This window comes from Electrona antarctica (assembly GCF_951216825.1).
Source record: "Electrona antarctica genome assembly, chromosome: 21".
Lineage (NCBI taxonomy): Eukaryota > Metazoa > Chordata > Actinopteri > Myctophiformes > Myctophidae > Electrona > Electrona antarctica.
In genome coordinates this window covers 30,910,985-30,929,011 of record NC_136802.1, presented here as the reverse complement: position 1 = coordinate 30,929,011, position 18,027 = coordinate 30,910,985, and the positions used below count along the sequence as shown (strand labels likewise).

The 18,027-nt window shown below is 42.8% G+C and overlaps 1 protein-coding gene and 1 long non-coding RNA gene across 2 annotated transcripts; one reads left to right on the top strand and one right to left on the bottom strand.

The window, feature by feature from the left end:
- Positions 1 to 1,652: 1,652 nt before the first annotated feature.
- Positions 1,653 to 6,574, bottom strand: LOC306913938 (uncharacterized protein). The gene is made up of 4 exons (XM_079490775.1): positions 6,380 to 6,574; positions 5,661 to 5,805; positions 4,912 to 5,088; positions 1,653 to 3,477 (listed from the first exon to the last, which is right to left on the bottom strand). The coding sequence occupies exons 2-4, from the start codon at positions 5,779 to 5,781 to the stop codon at positions 2,429 to 2,431; spliced, it is 1,347 nt and encodes a 448-aa protein (XP_079346901.1). The 5' UTR covers positions 5,782 to 5,805; positions 6,380 to 6,574; the 3' UTR covers positions 1,653 to 2,428.
- Positions 5,629 to 17,632, top strand: LOC306913939. Its single transcript, XR_013788617.1, has 6 exons — positions 5,629 to 5,765; positions 15,372 to 15,442; positions 15,793 to 15,878; positions 16,012 to 16,146; positions 17,306 to 17,405; positions 17,539 to 17,632. It is a non-coding gene; the product is annotated as an uncharacterized lncRNA (long non-coding RNA).
- Positions 17,633 to 18,027: the final 395 nt, after the last annotated feature.

Here is an 18,027-nt window from a genome sequence, read left to right as displayed (position 1 = left end):
GTGTGTCTGTGTGTGTATAGTATAAATGGCGAATAGTCGAAACATCTAATATCCGCCCCAGCTTGTGTTGATTAAGTCCCTGCCCTTTTGTACACACTGCCCATCGCTACTACTGATCGGTAGCAAAGGTCCTCGGACGGGCCCCGCTGGGGTCTGTCATGACCCCCAGACTGGCTGAAGAGCTGAAGGTCGCTGGTCCACATCTTGAGTCTCTTAACACAGGAGCGGGTCACACTGCAGGGGTCTACTGGATAATCGGAAGTACACTCCGGCTGACATCGAGAGGCGATGGAGAAGATGGAGCTCCACCAGAAAATCTCCATCCTCCGCAAGGCTCAAGAGGCGGGTCTGGCCATGGTCAAGGGATGAATTGAAAGTGGCAGAGGAAGCTAAATCCCGTAAGCTAAAGTTGATCGCAGCATCAGCAGAGAATGCCTGTGGACATGATTCATGGACATCCATGTGTACAGCATCAACCTGGTGCCAGGGCTGGACTGAGACAACAAATTCGGCCCGGACATTTTCGTGGAATTTGGCCCAGACTGGCCAAATTAGTAGTTACCCTACTGACCTTTCGGGTCGAGGCCCATACAAATGCTTGAATTACTGTACAAGCCCCTTAACACCACATTTACAGTACAACATACAGTAAATGAGTAAATGATACACAACCAACAGACAACTAATTTAACATTTGGCCACAAGAAGCTCAGTCTATAGGGGTCTAATGAGGAGACGAATGGCCAAATCCTGTGCAAGATGAAGGAGTCAACGCTGCTGAGTGAGCGTGATTATCAACTTGTCGGGGGTGCGATCGTAGGGGAGATAAATATTCTGTGACTACTTAAAAAAAAGGTAAGGAAATATGGAACAGGGAATGAGTTAATGAGCTGGAGACATGAACAAACACTCTATAACAGGAGTTCCCAAACGGTGGCGTGTGCAGTGCGTGCACCCCTTGCACAAACACCCTCTAGGGTGTGCGTGACATGAAAAGGCTAATGGCGGTTTTATGGTGTTATTTAACAGAAACGGCAAAATCCGGTAAAACACTGTTGTAAGGAGATGTCTAGAGCAGCGGTGGGAGTATACAGCACAGCTAGCCTGGCTAATAAGCCAGACTCAAATCACACTGTCGTGTGGTATTTGAGTCTGGAGATGCTGTGTATGGATCTTGTTTCCCGGGGGGCGGGTTCAAACATTTTCTCTTTGACGCAATTGGTCAGAGCTACTGTCAGTCAAAGGTCTCAAGCATTGAACGTCACTGTACCAAAGCCCGCCCATATTGCATACCGTGTCCCGATTGGCCACACCAGTTCTCTGGTGTAGGAAATGGGCGTACAATTGAGCCTCTCCAGACCGTAATCCGCCGGCAGGCAATTCTTTTTTGCCAACGGCTGATTCGGTCTGGCTTATTAGCCAGGCTACAGCACAGCAGCTGCATGTCTCTCAGTGCAGTGACATTCTGTGAATCTTTGCCATAATCATATTAAAAATCACACCCGTGTGAAGTGAGGGGCGCTAATATATTAAAGTCTAACTCATGTTGAGTGATGTAATGGTGATTTTAAACAAATGGTGACAAAACAAACATTAAATTCTCTTTATTGTTAATGGCATTTAATGTTTGTTAGGGACAAGATGACGTAAATTTTCCCTTCATTGTCAATGGCGTTTTTAAAACAAAACAAAACAAAAACAAACATTAAACCTGTATACTGTATGAGTATAATTACATATATAATATATATGTAATTATTTTTGAGGGGCACTGTATATTATACATACGGATCAGACGTGCACGCGCGCTTATTACTCCTTTTTCTGCTCAAAATGAGACAAAATCCGGTATTTGGAACGTTATAATTCCCTGTTCTTTACATGACAAACAACGGTCCAATGCTGCCTAGAGTGAAGGTGGTGCCCAGGATCTCTTCTTCTAGCCTGGCTAATAAGCCAGACTAATATCACACAACACTGTCGCGGTATATTAGTCTGGGCTGGCTCCACTTGGATTTCATTTCCCGGGGGGCGGGTTCAAACATTTTCTCTTTGACGCAATTGGTCAGAGCTACTGTCAGTCAAAAGTCTCAAGCATTGTACCAAAGCCCGCCCATATTGCATACCGTGTCCCGATTGGTCCGACCTGTTCTCGGTTGTAGGAAAGAGGCGTACTACTGAGCCTCGCTGGTAGGCAATTTTTTTTTGCCAACGGCTGATTCGGTCTGGTTTATTAACCAGGCTACTCTTCTTCTACTTTGGCATTTCGTGCATTTGACTGGCACTGGCCTCACGATCCCGCCTACTGTAACGGGAGGGAATGAGTTAAACTGGAATCACCAGTAAGATGCCCAGACTCACAGGACCTGCAGCATGACAAATATTCGTCAACTAAAATGTTATGACAGTGCCAGCTCACGCTGTACAATTATGATGCCTTTTTCCCCTCAGCTTCCACACTGATGCCGTCAGAGACTGAACGTGACAAGCTGTCTTTCTTATGGGTCCGCCCGTGATCGGTCAGGTGTTGGCGAAGCCTGAAAGCTCTTCCGCAGTCTTCGCACTTAAACGGCTTCTCCCCCGTGTGAATCGTCACGTGTTTGGTGAGGTTGCTCTTGTCGTTGAACTGCTTCTCGCAGGTGTCGCACTTGTACGGCTTCTCTCCCGAGTGGACGACCTGGTGTTTGTCCAGCGTGGAACGCGAACTGAAGTACTTCCCGCACTCGCGGCACGGATACGGAGTCTCCTTCTCGCCGATCGCCGGCTGCTCGTGATTCGCCTTGTGATTTTCCAAGGACCTCGCCGCGGCGAACGTCCGCCCACACTCGTCGCACTGGTGGGGTTTGGCCCCCTTGTGGACGAGCTCGTGCTTCCGCATGTGCTGCAGGAGCCTGAACTCCTTCTTGCAGAAGCTGCAGCTGAAGCGCTTCTCTCCCGTGTGCACGCTCTGGTGCGTCCTCAGGTTGCTCCTGTCGCCGAAGCTCTTGGGGCACAGCGTGCATTGGAAGGGTTTCTCCCCAGTGTGGGTGTGCCGGTGGATCTCGAGGCTCAAGGCCAGAGCGAAGTGCTTGCCACACTGCTTGCACTCGTAGGGTTTCTCCCCGGTGTGCACCCGGAGGTGCAGCTTCAGCTTCCCCGGTTGTTTGAAGCGCCTCTCGCAGCTGTCGCACGCGTACGGCCTCGCGTCCGAGTGGCTCAGCTGGTGGACCGCGAGATCTTGTTTCCGGATGCATTTCTTTCCGCACTGGTCGCACTGGTACGGCTTCTCTCTGGTGTGCGTCAGCTGGTGTTGCCTCACGCTGACCTCTCTGGCGAAGCTCTTGCCACACTCCTCGCAGTGGTAGGGTCTCTCGGCCTGGTGCGTGACTCCGTGCTGCTTCAGGTGCTGCGAACTGAAGAAACTCTTGTCGCACTGGACGCATTGGTAAGACCTCTCGCGGTTCTTGTTCTTCGTTACTTTACACTGGGGTCCAGAACCTAAATGTATAAGAGAGAGAGAAAGAAAGAAAGAGAGTTTGAGGTAAATGTTTCAGTTTCATTAAGACCTGAGGCAGATTCAACAAAATGCCTTCTAAATCAGTAGTTCTCACACTTAAGAGATCTTTCAAAAATGTTCAAAAATACCAGATCTACAAGTTTGGCACAAAGTGACACGCTGTGAGCTTGCACATCTGCCATTTTTGAATAGCAAACACCAAAATCTAGAATGACATGGATCCTTTACCGGTTTTAATGGTTTAAGAAAAAGATGTGAAGTTGGTTCTAATCTAATGCAATTTTCATAATACAAAAATGTCAATAAAAACAGTAGTGTTGGTTCTGTGGTTAGTCTATTATGTGATGTATGAGTAGGGAATGTTGGGTGATGACTGCGAATTGTGAAGATTAACCTCTTAGAGCAGCACTATGTAACTTTCCTCTTCAACCCTGGATTCGAACCCAGTTTCCTGCTCAAGTGCTGACATTTTTAACATTGAGCTGATACGAGCCTGCATGCTTGCTCAGGAGATACATTTTATCTTGACCATCAGGGAAACATTTATGTCAAATCCTGTGTCTATACAGTAGGTGAGACATGACCTTTGACATGATCTAAATGTCTCAATAGAAGAACAGGGAGACGAAATACAACCACCAGTTATATTTTATCAACATACTCCACATACTACCACACTACTATACTCTACCACACTACCACACTCCACCACACTGAAAGTGATGAAAGGTGGTGCAAATTATATTTTTTTCTGTAAAAGAAAGAAAAGGTTAAAAGAAAAGAAAGAACAAATGTTTGGTTAAAAAGTGAAAGCTCCATATTCCTCCACAGTCCTTGCTATGGAATAGTTGTTCAGTGAGATCGGTGTCTCATTCTTCTCCAGCTCTTGAAAAAAAAAAGGTATTCAGACCCGAACATTTATTTTCAGTTCACCATCGTAAAGAGCTGGAGAAACGGGGGTGGTTGAAGTGGTTACTAGTGCTGCCAACGAATATTCCATGTTCAAATAAATATTCGAATGTAAAAAATAAAAGAATAATCAAATATTTTAAATTAAGATTTGAATTAAAAAAATAACAATAAAATTGCTGTGTGAGTTCTTACGTGCCACGTAAACTAAAACATTACACAAAAATTAGGCTATTAAGATAATTATGAATCATTCATTTGATCTCGCAAGACTCAAGAACCGCGGCCCGTACAGGACCGGACCATATAAAGAAAGAGAACATTTTACAGCATATTATTCTGCAATATTCATATCATATTCATATTAAAACCATATACATTCGACATTCGAAATCATAAGGAAATTGTTCGAATAGTAATACATGTGGTGTTTTAAAAGGCAATTCTGGCAGCACTAGTGGTTACAATGAATGACACACGGGTTTGAATGGGTAAATTCTCTTGACCTGGCTCGTGTCCATGCGTGCTGTCCTCCTCTGCCCCAGAGCCACCGTCCCATTCCGATCCACTGCTCTGCTCCCGCGTTTCCTTGACGCTGGCGGCGCTGGGACTGTGGCTGTGATGACCAGGTGCCTCATTCATGCAGTCCACCAGGCCCACGGACAGCTGTTTCAGACCTATGCCTTGCAGATAGATAATCAGAATTCAGTCTGCCAGAGGCAGCACAGCATTTAATGGTTACAGAGTTACAGAGTTTAAGGACCACTTTTCAACCTATGTTCATATAAGGGTTAAGCCTCTCCATCCAGAATGCTGCAGCTTGCTTGGTCTTCAACCAGCCAAAATGTCTCCCCCCCTTCTCCGCTCCCTCCATTGGCTCCCGGTCGCTGCCCGCACAAAGTACAAAACTCCAATGCTGGCCTTCAAAGCAACCAAAGGTATGGCATCCAAGTCTGATCGGACCCTACAAACCCTCCCGCGTGCTCAGATCAGCCAACGCAGGGAAGCTGGAAGTACATCCATAAAAACACCGGGACAACGTGCCACACTCTTCTCCCTTCTATTCCGGTCACGTGGTTAATTTACTCGCGCGAGCCCATAGACTCCAATGCATTATGTAAACTTCCGGTGTCCCTATTCACCAATAGAAGTCAAGTCTCTATTGGACTGGCCCCATGAAGTGAACGGAGTTGTTGTAACACTGTCTTACTCTATGGCTCTGACTGAAACTAAACTTCACCACAGCCATAATTACCTCGTAGCACCTCCTCCCAGTCCTCCTCCTCCTCCTTCAGGGCTCCTGGCAGGCCTCCAGGAGTCTTCATGAAGTCCACCAAGGAGACCCTCAGCTCCTTCAGAGGTACCCATGATGCCATCTGTGAGCGTAGCTCTAGGCCGGCCTGTCACCATTACACATTTAAGTTGATGAATTCATTCAATTGTGATAAATCAAATAATTGCGATTAACGATTTCATTGTTTTATTTTTTTGGCATGGCACAACATATCAATAAAGAATACATTTGTTTTGTTTGCTTGGTAATAATAAAATGCACAGGGCATATAGGCTATACGACAAATAACTGGAATATACAAAGACATTAATGATATATAGCGGAAATGGCATAACCATTCCTCAAACTGAATTTACATTAATTTGTAATTATAGCCTATACTGTTAATAAATGAATCTGCAGAACAACGACACCTGCTGTTCAAAGGGTAGATGGAATATCAACAAAACCACTGCTTTCATGCCGTCTGTCTAAATGAAAACAATAAATTGCAATCGATGCAATTTATTAATTAGCGTTATGATCTGTAATCTAGTCTTCGGGATTGTACGGTTGAAGATAGCTCTGGTCCGTAGCTCTAATAACGCATTAGAGCTATGGACCAGAGCTAGGTTGAAGAGATCAGTTGCAAATTGTCACACAATCACGTCCATGTTTTGCAGATTTGCAGGATTACTCACTCAGTATTTCTTACTCTGTGTTTCTCTTTTGTATGCCATATATTCCCGTGGTCAATTCAGTTCTCAGATATGTTTTAACTTTATTTAACAATGTAGTCTATCAAACAACAGCGACACAAGTTTACAAAGCGCACACTGTCTTCCGGGTCCAGTGATTGACCTATGATTTCACCCAATGGATTTAGAGAGTATAGAGTCCGAGGCGGGTCTTGCAGGACCATTTGACGCCAATCACTAGCCGTTTACAGCCCATATAGTCTGGAGGGATTGGACACCTTTTGTTGCCAGGGAAGACAACCATGTCTGAGGCGTGCTGTGTCGTTTTCCCATAGAACATCTATGGACATAATTGGACATACTCCCCTTTTTTAAACGAGGGCAAGTTGCCCTACACACTTCCACTTGGTTAGAGCAATGAGCATGCGTTTTCCAACTCCTCTTGTTGTTCTTGGTTTCGCCAGAAGATGGCGCTAAATAATGTGTTTCCAAAGAGAGATCACATTGACTGATTGATTGATTGAGATGTTTTAGGGAAGGTTCCGTCAGCGTCCTTGTGCAATGTGCATGCACTGCAGGGGTCATCAATATCTGTACCAAAGACTTGCTCTTGTCTGTCACACCGTCCATTTATAATGTTCTTATTTTGATCATAAGACCAATTACTGAATGTAAAGTCTCTGGGTTTTCGTCATAATGTGTAAGACACGTACTGTATTTAGTATGACACTATGGCATTATATCAGGGAAGCAGGGCCGCCCGGTATATATAGGCCACATAGGCAATGGCCTAGGGCGGCAGTTAGAAGAGGGGGCACAAACGTAGCCTCGGTACCAAGGCTTTTTCGTTTGAGCAGCTGGACTTATTGATTAAGATAGCCTAATAATGTATGGATCTATACGGTATATGGACATCATTGCTGGTTTCGTTTTGTGGCCCGTTCTGTGAAAAGAAAATGGCGCGAGTCGGGGAAGGGCGGACCTGTGGGATACGGCCTAGGGCGCTAATTCCCTAAGGGCCGCCGCTGCAGGGAAGTCCAACATACCAGTGGTTCTCAATTTTTTTTTGTTGCAAGGACCCCCATAAAATTAATATTGTCTGTGATATTACTGTCCACTCATTTTGTATGTCCGTGGCAAAAAAATAATAATGTTCACCTTAAGGCTGAGCTCACACCTTTAATGCAATTCTCGTGCTCGTTGGATCAATGCTGTGTAGTATCATGGCCGCCCAATGCATTTCCAATGGAGGTCACATGGTTTGACACAACATTGTGTTGTGTGAGGGGGAGGGGCGCATTCGACTGAGCCCCTCCCCCTCATACAACACAATGTTGTGTCAAACCATGTGACCTCGATTGGAAATGCATTGGGCGGCCATGACACAACACAGCATTGATCCAACGAGCACGAGAATTGCATTAAAGGTGTGAGCTCAGCCTAAGCCAGCATGGCGATGACCGCCCCATCCCTGTGTTGGCTGATCCCAGTGAGCGGGAGGGGTTGTATAGGGTTGGATTAGTCCACGGAGATACGGGGGTGCCATATCTTTGTTGCCTTTGTAGGCCAACATCTGTGTTTTGTAGGCCTACTCTGTGCGGGCAGTAACTGGGAGCCAATGTATAATTAATTTATAGGCAATTAGGCATGCAGCAGATGCTCTTAGGTCACATTCCCACCTAATACTTCGGTAGACTCGAATCGATGCGAATGGGCGGAGAAATTGGGATTCTTGCATATTTAATTTGCTGCGGTTTGCCTTCATACTGTCATCCACAGCAATTGGAAACGCAGCAGGGGGGACCTTTATCAATGTGTTCCATTCATTAACTAGCCTACACAGTGAAATCTATGGTGATAAAATTATACTGCGTAAAATATGCATTCTCCGTCTCCAACTGTGTTCAGCTCCTCACCCGCCACATTGTTTGCTTCATTTCCTTTATTTGCTGCGGATTGCATTCCCACCTGCACTGAATCGTAATCAAGTGCGATTGGAAGCGAAGCGAAACCCCCGTTTTTGCTCAGAGTAGAATGCGGTTCTTTGCTGCGCATTAGGATTCGAATGAGCCTTCACACCTGCCAAACAAAGCAAATTTTCTGACAATGCGCAGCAGGATTCGTTTTAATCGCAGTAAAGCTTTCTGGTGTGAATGTCACCTTAATCCAGGGCAATTCACAGTAGGCCTAAGCAAGGTAAACAGTACACACAGTAATAAACCTAGAACCATCATCAGTCTGATGTCAACAAATTAACCTGGAATCTGTCCAATAACATGCTTTCTCAATTGCATTTGTCAAGGCTAGGACAAGTGCTATAATAATAAGTGGCGTACACAGATAGACACTAGGGGGTGCTAGGACGTACCTGCCCTTGCCCTCTGGACAGCAATGTGCACTTTTGAGAAGAAAAAAAAACATACTGTACAGTGTACACTAGTATGTGGACCATGGTGACATTGATCAATTCTTGATTAAAAAAAAGCTTCTAATATATTATTTATGCCCCAAAATCTATAAATCTCACACTATTAAGGCAACCGGCCGGTTCCACGCGCTGCGGCGCTGCACAAGGTTCCCTTTTTTCACTTGAGCACCTACCCCTCTAAATGTCTGTGCACGCCACTGATAATAAACGGCAAGTGCTACGGGCTAAGGTGGAGTCTGAAGAGGTTGAGTGAGTCTTATCCAACCCACCACCCCTTATGTCCATCACCTCAAGTGTGTGTTCATGCCATGGGGCTGTATACCGCGTTTACACAATAGACTTTATTTACACTTCTTTACCCTCAGGAACATCCTCTAGTGCATTCAAGTTATGGTCCATGTGACGTGTTCTCTTTACACATCATTAATCAACCTGCCACACTAATAGCCAGCGCAACACCCCAACCTTTGTCCGCCTTCTCCTACCAAACCACACCGTTTGAACACATCTCACCATGCACAACACCAACAGCATACCTGTCCAGACATCAACCACTACTTTGCATCCACGCAACTGTCATATTTACTATACAAATATTACTTTTGTCAGACACACAGTACAGTACAGTACAGTACAGTACAGTACAGTACAGTACAGTACAGTACAGTACAGTACAGTACAGTACAGTACAGTACAGTAGAGAGCAGTACAGTACAGTACAGTACAGTACAGTACAGTACAGTACAGAGGACTATTCCCGCTAGGTTGCCACATTTACGACATCCAAGCAACTTGGTATATAAAAATGTTGCCACTTGCCATGCTTGCTTTTAGACGGAAATAAAAACAAGCAAAACAAACAATAGGGCCACTTAGCCAGGTTGCCAAGTTTGCACTTTCCAAGCAACTGGATATATGAAAACATAATGGGTTGCCATGTTTGCTTTTCCAAGTAAAAAACAAACAAAAAAACAGTATCGAGTATCGCCCTCCCGCTATTGCCTTCTTCCCATTTGCGACGCGTGACGCTAGGATGAGTGGGCCAAAGGCCCGCGCAATTCTAGTTGTTATTATTCGTGGTGGATGAAGTACGCACAGTTCTTACTTAAGTAAAACTAATGAATACCAAACGACTCTCCCCTTTACCAACTCGCCCTGGGCGTACAGCCGGCGGGACTGTGCGGCCTGGTATTCCTAAAGTAAAGCTTAAACGGTTAAACCTAACCTTATTCCTAACCTTAACCTCAATAAAACTATGCCTAAACCTAACCCTATACCTAAACGTAACCCCAGTAAAACTATGCCTAACCCTAAACTTATTTCTAACCTTATTCTCAGTAAAACAAAAGGAAGAATACAAGAACCGTTGGACCGAGTGGTCGGCGTGAGGTCGGCGGAAAAATCGAGGGGCGAGATGGTTTATGGCTCATTCATAGTCTGGATCTTCGGTGGTGAGGTGACCACCGCTCCGGTGGTGAGGTGACCACCGGAGCGGTCACCTCACCACCGAAAATCCATACTATGAATAACGCTTTAGGGGTGACCGTTCCTGATACCAAACTAATACCACAATGTAGAAATTATCCTGTTGCCTGTTGTAAGAATTCCTCAAAAGTGTACGGTACTTTATTTGCAACACTGGCACTGGCGGTTACAGAAAATAGCAGATATAAGACACAAGAGTTCCTAAGCGTCTTGATGACTTATGATGTCAAGTACCATACAACTTTATTCATTGTTGGACACTCACATACATTTTATTTGCAAGGATGTCATATTTGTTATACATTATAGATCATGCATTATAATCACTGTCATAATGCATTATGTGATGCAGCAACAAGTTGAGTTCATGGCTTTATATCACTGGCTTCCATATACTTTTGACATACAGTATATCTCTGCAGTTGTAGGGCAGAACATATATATAATTAAAAACAAAATGGAGGATACAAAATATAAAGGGGTATTTACTTGCGACCCATAAAAGTTGGTCCACGACTCACATTATGGATCCAGACCCATGGTTTGGTCACCCTCCTTCCTAAAAATATATTAGCCTGCTGTGTGTGTGTGTGTGTGTGTGTGTGTGTGTGTGTGTGTGTGTGTGTGTGTGTGCGTGCGTGAGTGCGTGCGTGCGTGGAAGGGCCTCAGCTGCTTTTAGCACAGATGGACGAAAGTTTCCCTGAGCACGCAAAGTCATCCCATTGGACACGACCTGAAATGATAGACAGACAAGGTCCTACATAAAAAAATTGCTTCCAGACTACATCAAATAACGTAATCTTTTATACCGGCTTGTTATTATAGGTTTTTCTTTTTGTATTAATTCATTCTGGGCGGGAACCCCTTTTGGTGTTTTAAGCATTATGTTATACTTTAGCTATTGAAAAATAGCAGATCCACAAGCTCATAGTGCGGCACCGAGTGCCACGCTACGAGCTTGTAGATCTGCCTTTTTTGTGTGTGTGTCATACTTAGCCAGTTTGCGCGCAGACAGTCTTGTTTTCCACCCCGGTTGTTGGGTTGGTGTTTGGCCCAGTTGGTATAGGACATCCTCTTACCATCGCTCCATAACCATATGCTATCCTAGAGGATGACAGTGTGGATTGAGTGAGCTTGTAGATCGGCTATTTAATTTTCTTTTTGCCTATTTTCTTATATTATTTGACAATTTGGCCAAATTTCTTTTATAGTAGAGTTTGTTGATTAGGCCTAGAAGTACTCTACCCCCCCCTTGTTTTAGGTATTTAAGGAGAATTCCAGGACAACAGGTTATGAACTGACAATGAGTGTTTGCACTGAGTCCAGTTTTATAGGGAGCAGGTTGATTGGAGAAGTGTTCACTGCTGGGCTGATGAGGTAGTTGAAGACAGGTGTGTAAATGGAACTGTTTTCCATTTAGTTTTCGTCAGTGAAAAAGGTTAGTCGACGAACAGTTTTCGTCTTAGTTTTAGTCAACGAAATCAACACTGGCCTGACCCCTGCTGTAGGGTAACAATACTGCACCTTTATACTGTCAGTGCCACCAATCCATGTGGAACCTTCTCCATACTGTGATTTGATCAAGTGATGAATGAATATATCCTCTGCTCTGCTGGTCACGGATGCCAGGTTTGCATAGTGGCTCAAACAGTTGTTCTACATTAAGACAAAAAGAGAAGACGGCAGAGGGAATAATCAGTCATATACACTAGAACACATATCGGCCTAGAGATACATGACGTACGTAGTAGCATGCAGTGGTGGAAAAAGTACTCACAATCTTTAGGCTACTTGCAATATAGAAACACTCTGTTACAAGTACAGTATACAAGCCCGTAATTCAAAATGTACTTTAGTAAAAGGACACAAGTATTGGCATCAAAATGTACTTAAAGTACCAAAAGTCATTACGCAAAATGTATAATATGCATATAACAATGCGTCGCCTCGCATTGTGAGCTTGTAGAATTTTAGTGTTTTGTAATAATAATCAAAATCTACAGAGCACTAAAAGTAACAAAAGCTTTCAAATAAATGTAGTGCCTAGTGGAGTAGTACAATATTTGGATCTGAGATGAAGTAAAAGTATTGTAAATTGGAAATACTCCAGTAAAGTAAAAGTACCTCAGAATGTTTACTTACTGTAACTACAATGTTACTTAGTTACGTTCCACCTACTGCAAAGTAGAAGTTGTATGAAAGTAATCTGCTTTGCGTTTCAACCATTGTTGTTCGTTCTGATTACCTCTGCGGAACCCCAGTCCATTTTAGCTCGGACATACAGGTAACAGCGACCAGAGAAGTAAGTCCATCCATATGCACATCTTCTTGGACATAATGCTGAGGTAAAAACAAAATTAATAGAGTAATGAGCTAGTTTAAATAGCTCTCTAGGCGCGGCCTGTTGCTTGCCTTGTCTACTGAGTTGGAGATCGGGGTTCGACTCCAGCTCAGGGTGCTAAACACACACACACACACACACATGCACACGCACACACACACCTGACGCGGCTCCAGTCAGAGCCATCAAAGTGCAGAGAAGCAGCAGCCTCATTGCGATGATGAAGATGATTGCCTTCAGTAGAAAGAGAAAGGGTGAAAGGTTATAGAGATACTTCTGAAGAGAAGTAACAACAAGGACGGAGAGGAGAGGAGAGGAGAGGGAGAAATGTATCTCAAACCTTCAGTAGAATGATCTGTGTTGTCTTCCTTCCTGCGTTGAAGTGTTGAAGAGGACAAACAGAAGCTTGTATGTACACTTTGTTATGTCCCCATATTGTGGGTGTGGTGAGAACACACGTGCATCGCCGTGCACAGTAGCCTACAGTATTCACAGAGAGATGCACGTTATTGTTTTTGTAAACTCTGCATCTGAATTCCCTGCATGGAAATTAAACCGAACAATGTCTCAGAATAATTATGAACACAAACCTTGATAACATTGTATTGAATATGCAGCATACGCTGTGCTTGTTTGTATTCTTCTCAGATCCTGCGTGGTCAGTTAGAAGAATTAAATGTAGGCCTATTATCTGCACCATGGGGACGTGCAGAGAGTGTTAGAGAGGCAGAGGTTGAAATCTCGTAAGAGGGCACTTTTGAACAAAAATAACGAAAATAGCTGATCTACAAGCTCACAACGTGTCACGCTGCGACACGTTGAGAGCTTGTAGATCAGCTATTTTCGGGGCGCAACCCAGCACTCCTTATCTAGTGGAGATGTGGTGTACGACATGGATTTAGAAACAATTAGTTCAACGCAAAATACTGCGTTCAAGTTCAGGAGCATTCGGAGAAAAAGCAATTCTCTATCGCTATTGAAAAGTTTGTTGTTCGGTGAAATTGCTGACCACCCAACATTTTTCAAATTAACCCAGTTTTCTGGGTTGAATCCACAAGAGTTTTGATAGTCCATACCCCTTTTGCCTGTAATATCCTTCACAAATGTGTGGGTGCAAGGCCAGCTATAAACACATATTTAGGCTATCATTATTAAATAGGGTTTAATTGGTTCATTAATAAGTTTGGTTCCCGGGGAGGCACCACATCTAAATCGAAATATGCCATTGGGCTTTAAGTGTCCAGGTGCAGGACAAAGAATGCTCCCTGCTGTTTATTGTTGATCATGAAGGTTCTTCTTCAGGAAATTGAATTGAATTGAATTGAATTGAATTGAATTGAATTGAATTGAATTGAATTGAATTGAATTGAATTGAATTGAATTGAATTGAGAATTTCATCCTCATCAGTGGTGGAAAAAGTACTGAAATGTTTTAATTAGGTAAAAGTATTAAATAAAGTATGCAGTGTGTGCCAAAAATATTCATTATGCAGAATATTATGTCGCATATTTCAAGTTTTCAAATAAAATAGCCGATCTACAAGCGCGTGCGTGTGTGTGTGTGACTGTGTGTGTGTGTGTGTGACTGTGTGTGTGTGTGTGTGTGTGTGTGTGTGTGTGTGTGTGTGTGTGTGTGTGTGTGTGTGTGTGTGTGTGTGTGTGTGTGTGTGTCTGCGCATGCGTGCGTGCGTGCGAGTGTGTATGTCTGTGCACTTGTTATTGTGCATATACATACAGTGCGCGCATGCATGCTCATCACCACTCCCACATGCTGGGACATCAAAGTGTACATAAGACACACTTTACATTGTCCTCTTCAACACTTCAACACAGGAAGGCAGACGACACAGATCATTCTACTGAAGGTTTGAGATTAATCTCTCCTCCTATACGGATATGTTTATTGATAAAACTTTGACAGCTGTAATCAAAAAAACTTTTGTTCAATCGAAAACAATATGTGCACGTTAATTGAACATATTGACATCCAAACATACGGAAATGTTATGGGACTGTTTAAAATAATTCTGCCTGGGAGGCAGATTTTTTTTAAACAGCCCTTGCAGTCCTATTGCACTGCAGCGTCTACAAGACACTTGCAGTCTTTCACTGCATTTCTTTCTTTATATCATTTTTTATCCCACAATTTTGTAACCCATTTTTCACCCCTGTGTCAATTATCTAATGTGATCCTGGGCTCTACACACCCTCCGCCAACCTAGTTCCCATATATGGGGGACATGGGGAGAGCAACGGACTTGAACTCATGCTCATGCTTCATGCATTTCTTTCTTTATTTTAGGCAATTATCATCTACGTATATCGGGTGGAAACCTCATATGTCCAAACCTGTTACTTTTCAGAATTCAAATAAAAAAATATTCAAGCTCAAAGTGCTTTTCTCTGCGTTTTGAGCTTGTCGATGTGCTTTTGATGGTTTTGTGTGATACTGTAGTAGGCCTCCAGTGGTTATCAACCAGTGCATGGTCCGGGGACCACTGGTTCCAACTTCCTTGAGGGGGATCCAGGTGGTCCCCAGCTAAATGGAGAGTTGGTACCCAAATGGACCCTAAACATCTGCTGCTCTGCATTTCTTAAGTTAATTTACAAGAAGTCTACGCAACTAGAGAATGTAGAAGATTTAGTATTTTTGATCAACGTTTGCCTGCTATCTCTCCTAATGGTACCAACATCAAGACCACTGCGCTAATCTGTCTCGCTCTCTCTCTCTCTTTCTGCAGAAGGCAATCAATCATCATCATCATCATCATGAGGCTTCTACTGCTTTGTGCTGTGATGGCTCTGGCGAAGGGTGTGTTTGATTACGTGAAATGATTACGTGTGTGTGTGTGTGTGTGTGTGTGTGTGTGTGTGTGTGTGTGTGTGTGTGTGAGCAAAAGAGCACGTGCATAACAAAAACATCTTAACCATTTTCAACCTGGCTTCCTTAGTTTTCGTTTAAAGTTTTTAAAATATACTTGTTTTGTTTTAAGTAAAAAGAAAAATCAAAAAAGTAGCCTATAGCCATCTTCCATAATTTTCTAAAATAACCAAAATACCAGATCTACAAGGTCACTCAACACGGTTTGGTTATTTTATTTTCCTATTTAAACTGGCTTATATTACCACCATGTTTATATTTTGATGTACTTTTTCTTTCAGGCTCTTCTTGCCCAGAAGGATGGTCTCAGTTCAGTACTGCCTGCTACAAATATATTCCAGAAAAAATGACCTGGGCTACGGCAGAGGTACAGTAACTGACAAGTTGGTTGAAGTACAGAGTAGATATTTGGCTTCGCGTATGTACGTTTATGTAGGCTAGTGTACAGTAGTAGGCCTACTGTGACTGACTGTAAATGCCTTTCTCTTTACTTTCCGTAGAAAATCTGTTTGGGCCAGTGTTCAAACCTGGCGTCTGTGATGAGCAGCGCAGAGGACCTGTTCATTCGAAAACTGATCAAATCTAAAAGTGGCGCAAATGGCGGGACATGGATCGGAGCCCATGACAGTGCACTAGTATGTAAAGTAAAAGCCTACATATTGTGTGGTGGTTTATTAATCCTGTCTGTCTTGCTTTGTGGGAATTAACATGCTACGGGTTTCCTTTAGTTCTCTTTAAAAGTAGCCAATATGGCATCACAATAATTTGTAACCATATTGGCTATTCAAATATAGCGGATCTACAAGCTCACAGCGCCACACTGCGAGCTAGTACATCTGCTATTATTTTCTTTCTTTTTTTACACAAATCTTCTCTTTTGGCGGTCCCTGGCATGACCTTTTGACATGGAGCTCGGTGGCAAAATATATCTATTTTGGATTTTTTTTATTGTTATTAATTATTTGAAAACTTCAGTTACTATTTACTTATTATTACAAAACATACATTAAAGATGGAGTGCCATGATTTTTTTCCACCCTAAAACATGATCATCAGGTATTATTATTATTATTTCAAAAAAGGTACAGTATTTGTTAAAATGTCGTTTTTATGTGGACAAGGCCACCAGTTCATTAAGTATGCCTGGTTTGCCTGGTGGGTGGCGATGGGTGGTGATCCACCTGAACTGAAGCCGCACCCACAGCTGTGATTGTATGATAAAGGGGGAGGGGTTAGGGGAGGGGATGATATTGTGATGTCACTATATCACTGTTTTTCTTTCATTGGCACGTTTGACTGTCAAGTTTTCAGCCTCCAGGAAGAAACCCTAAATAGAAAAGGAAGACATCATTGCACATAACAACCACACCAAGGGGTCTAATGACGTACTGTCACCTCATAAACATATGAAAATGTACAAAAAATACAAAAATCACAGCACTCCATCTTTAACCACTTCAGCCCTATATATGGCCATTTGAAAATACAAGCTTTAGTTTGTAGACCTGCTATTTTCAAAAGATTTTCATATATATTTTATAAATTTGAAAACGTAAAATGGGACATTCTGCATAATGAGTACTCTTACTTAAAAAAATGATCACTTACACACCCCATATGGAGCCTTGTTTTCATGGAGTCCTTTTTTTGGTTGTTGCTTTTGTCGTATTCCTATAGCCAAAAATGTGATGACAGCAGAGTTTCCGGTAGGAGACTCAATTGACCTGCATTATGGTAATTCTATTCTATTCTATTCTATTCTATTCTATTCTATTCCACTCTGTCATCCTCTAGGAAGGCTTATGGCTCTGGAGTGACGGTCAGAAGATGATCTATAAGCACTTTGCCACAACTAAGGGTAGAAAACGAAACTGTGCTCGAACAAACTTTAAAGGTAAGTCACAACACAAAGTTCAATACGAAAACAAGTCACAACTAAGAGATCATGTTATGTGTTCCGGTAGCCATTTTAATGCACCATGTATTTCTATCAGTTTAATGTACAACTTGTCTTTCTATCATTTCAGGTCAATTCAAATGGGAAGGCTGGAACTGTCAAACAGCACTTCCATCTGTGTGTAAACAAAAACTATAATATGAAACACTTCTACTAAGACACACACGGCGAAAGGCACGCATGCACACAAACACAGGAATTAATTCATGTTTCACACAACAGATATCAGTTAACAGAACACAATGTCAAACATGGCAGTTTAAAGATATGTGGTGTACCTGTATGTGGTTGAAATGTATCATTTTCAAATAACTTGTTTCAATGTCTTTCGGCTTCTTCAGTAAAAGAAAATATAAACATGTCAGTGTCTGTGTGATTCAGTGTGTGTTGTAATTTGTACTGAAGGTTTCAGCTCTAACATGCGTAGAAGAATATAACATTGATATGACTATAAACCTATATAGTGCCCCAATTCTGGAGCGAACATTTGGTGCAAAACAGCACTTTACACTCTTGTCTTTTTGTCCAAATGTTTGCTCGGAATATAGGGACTCTACTA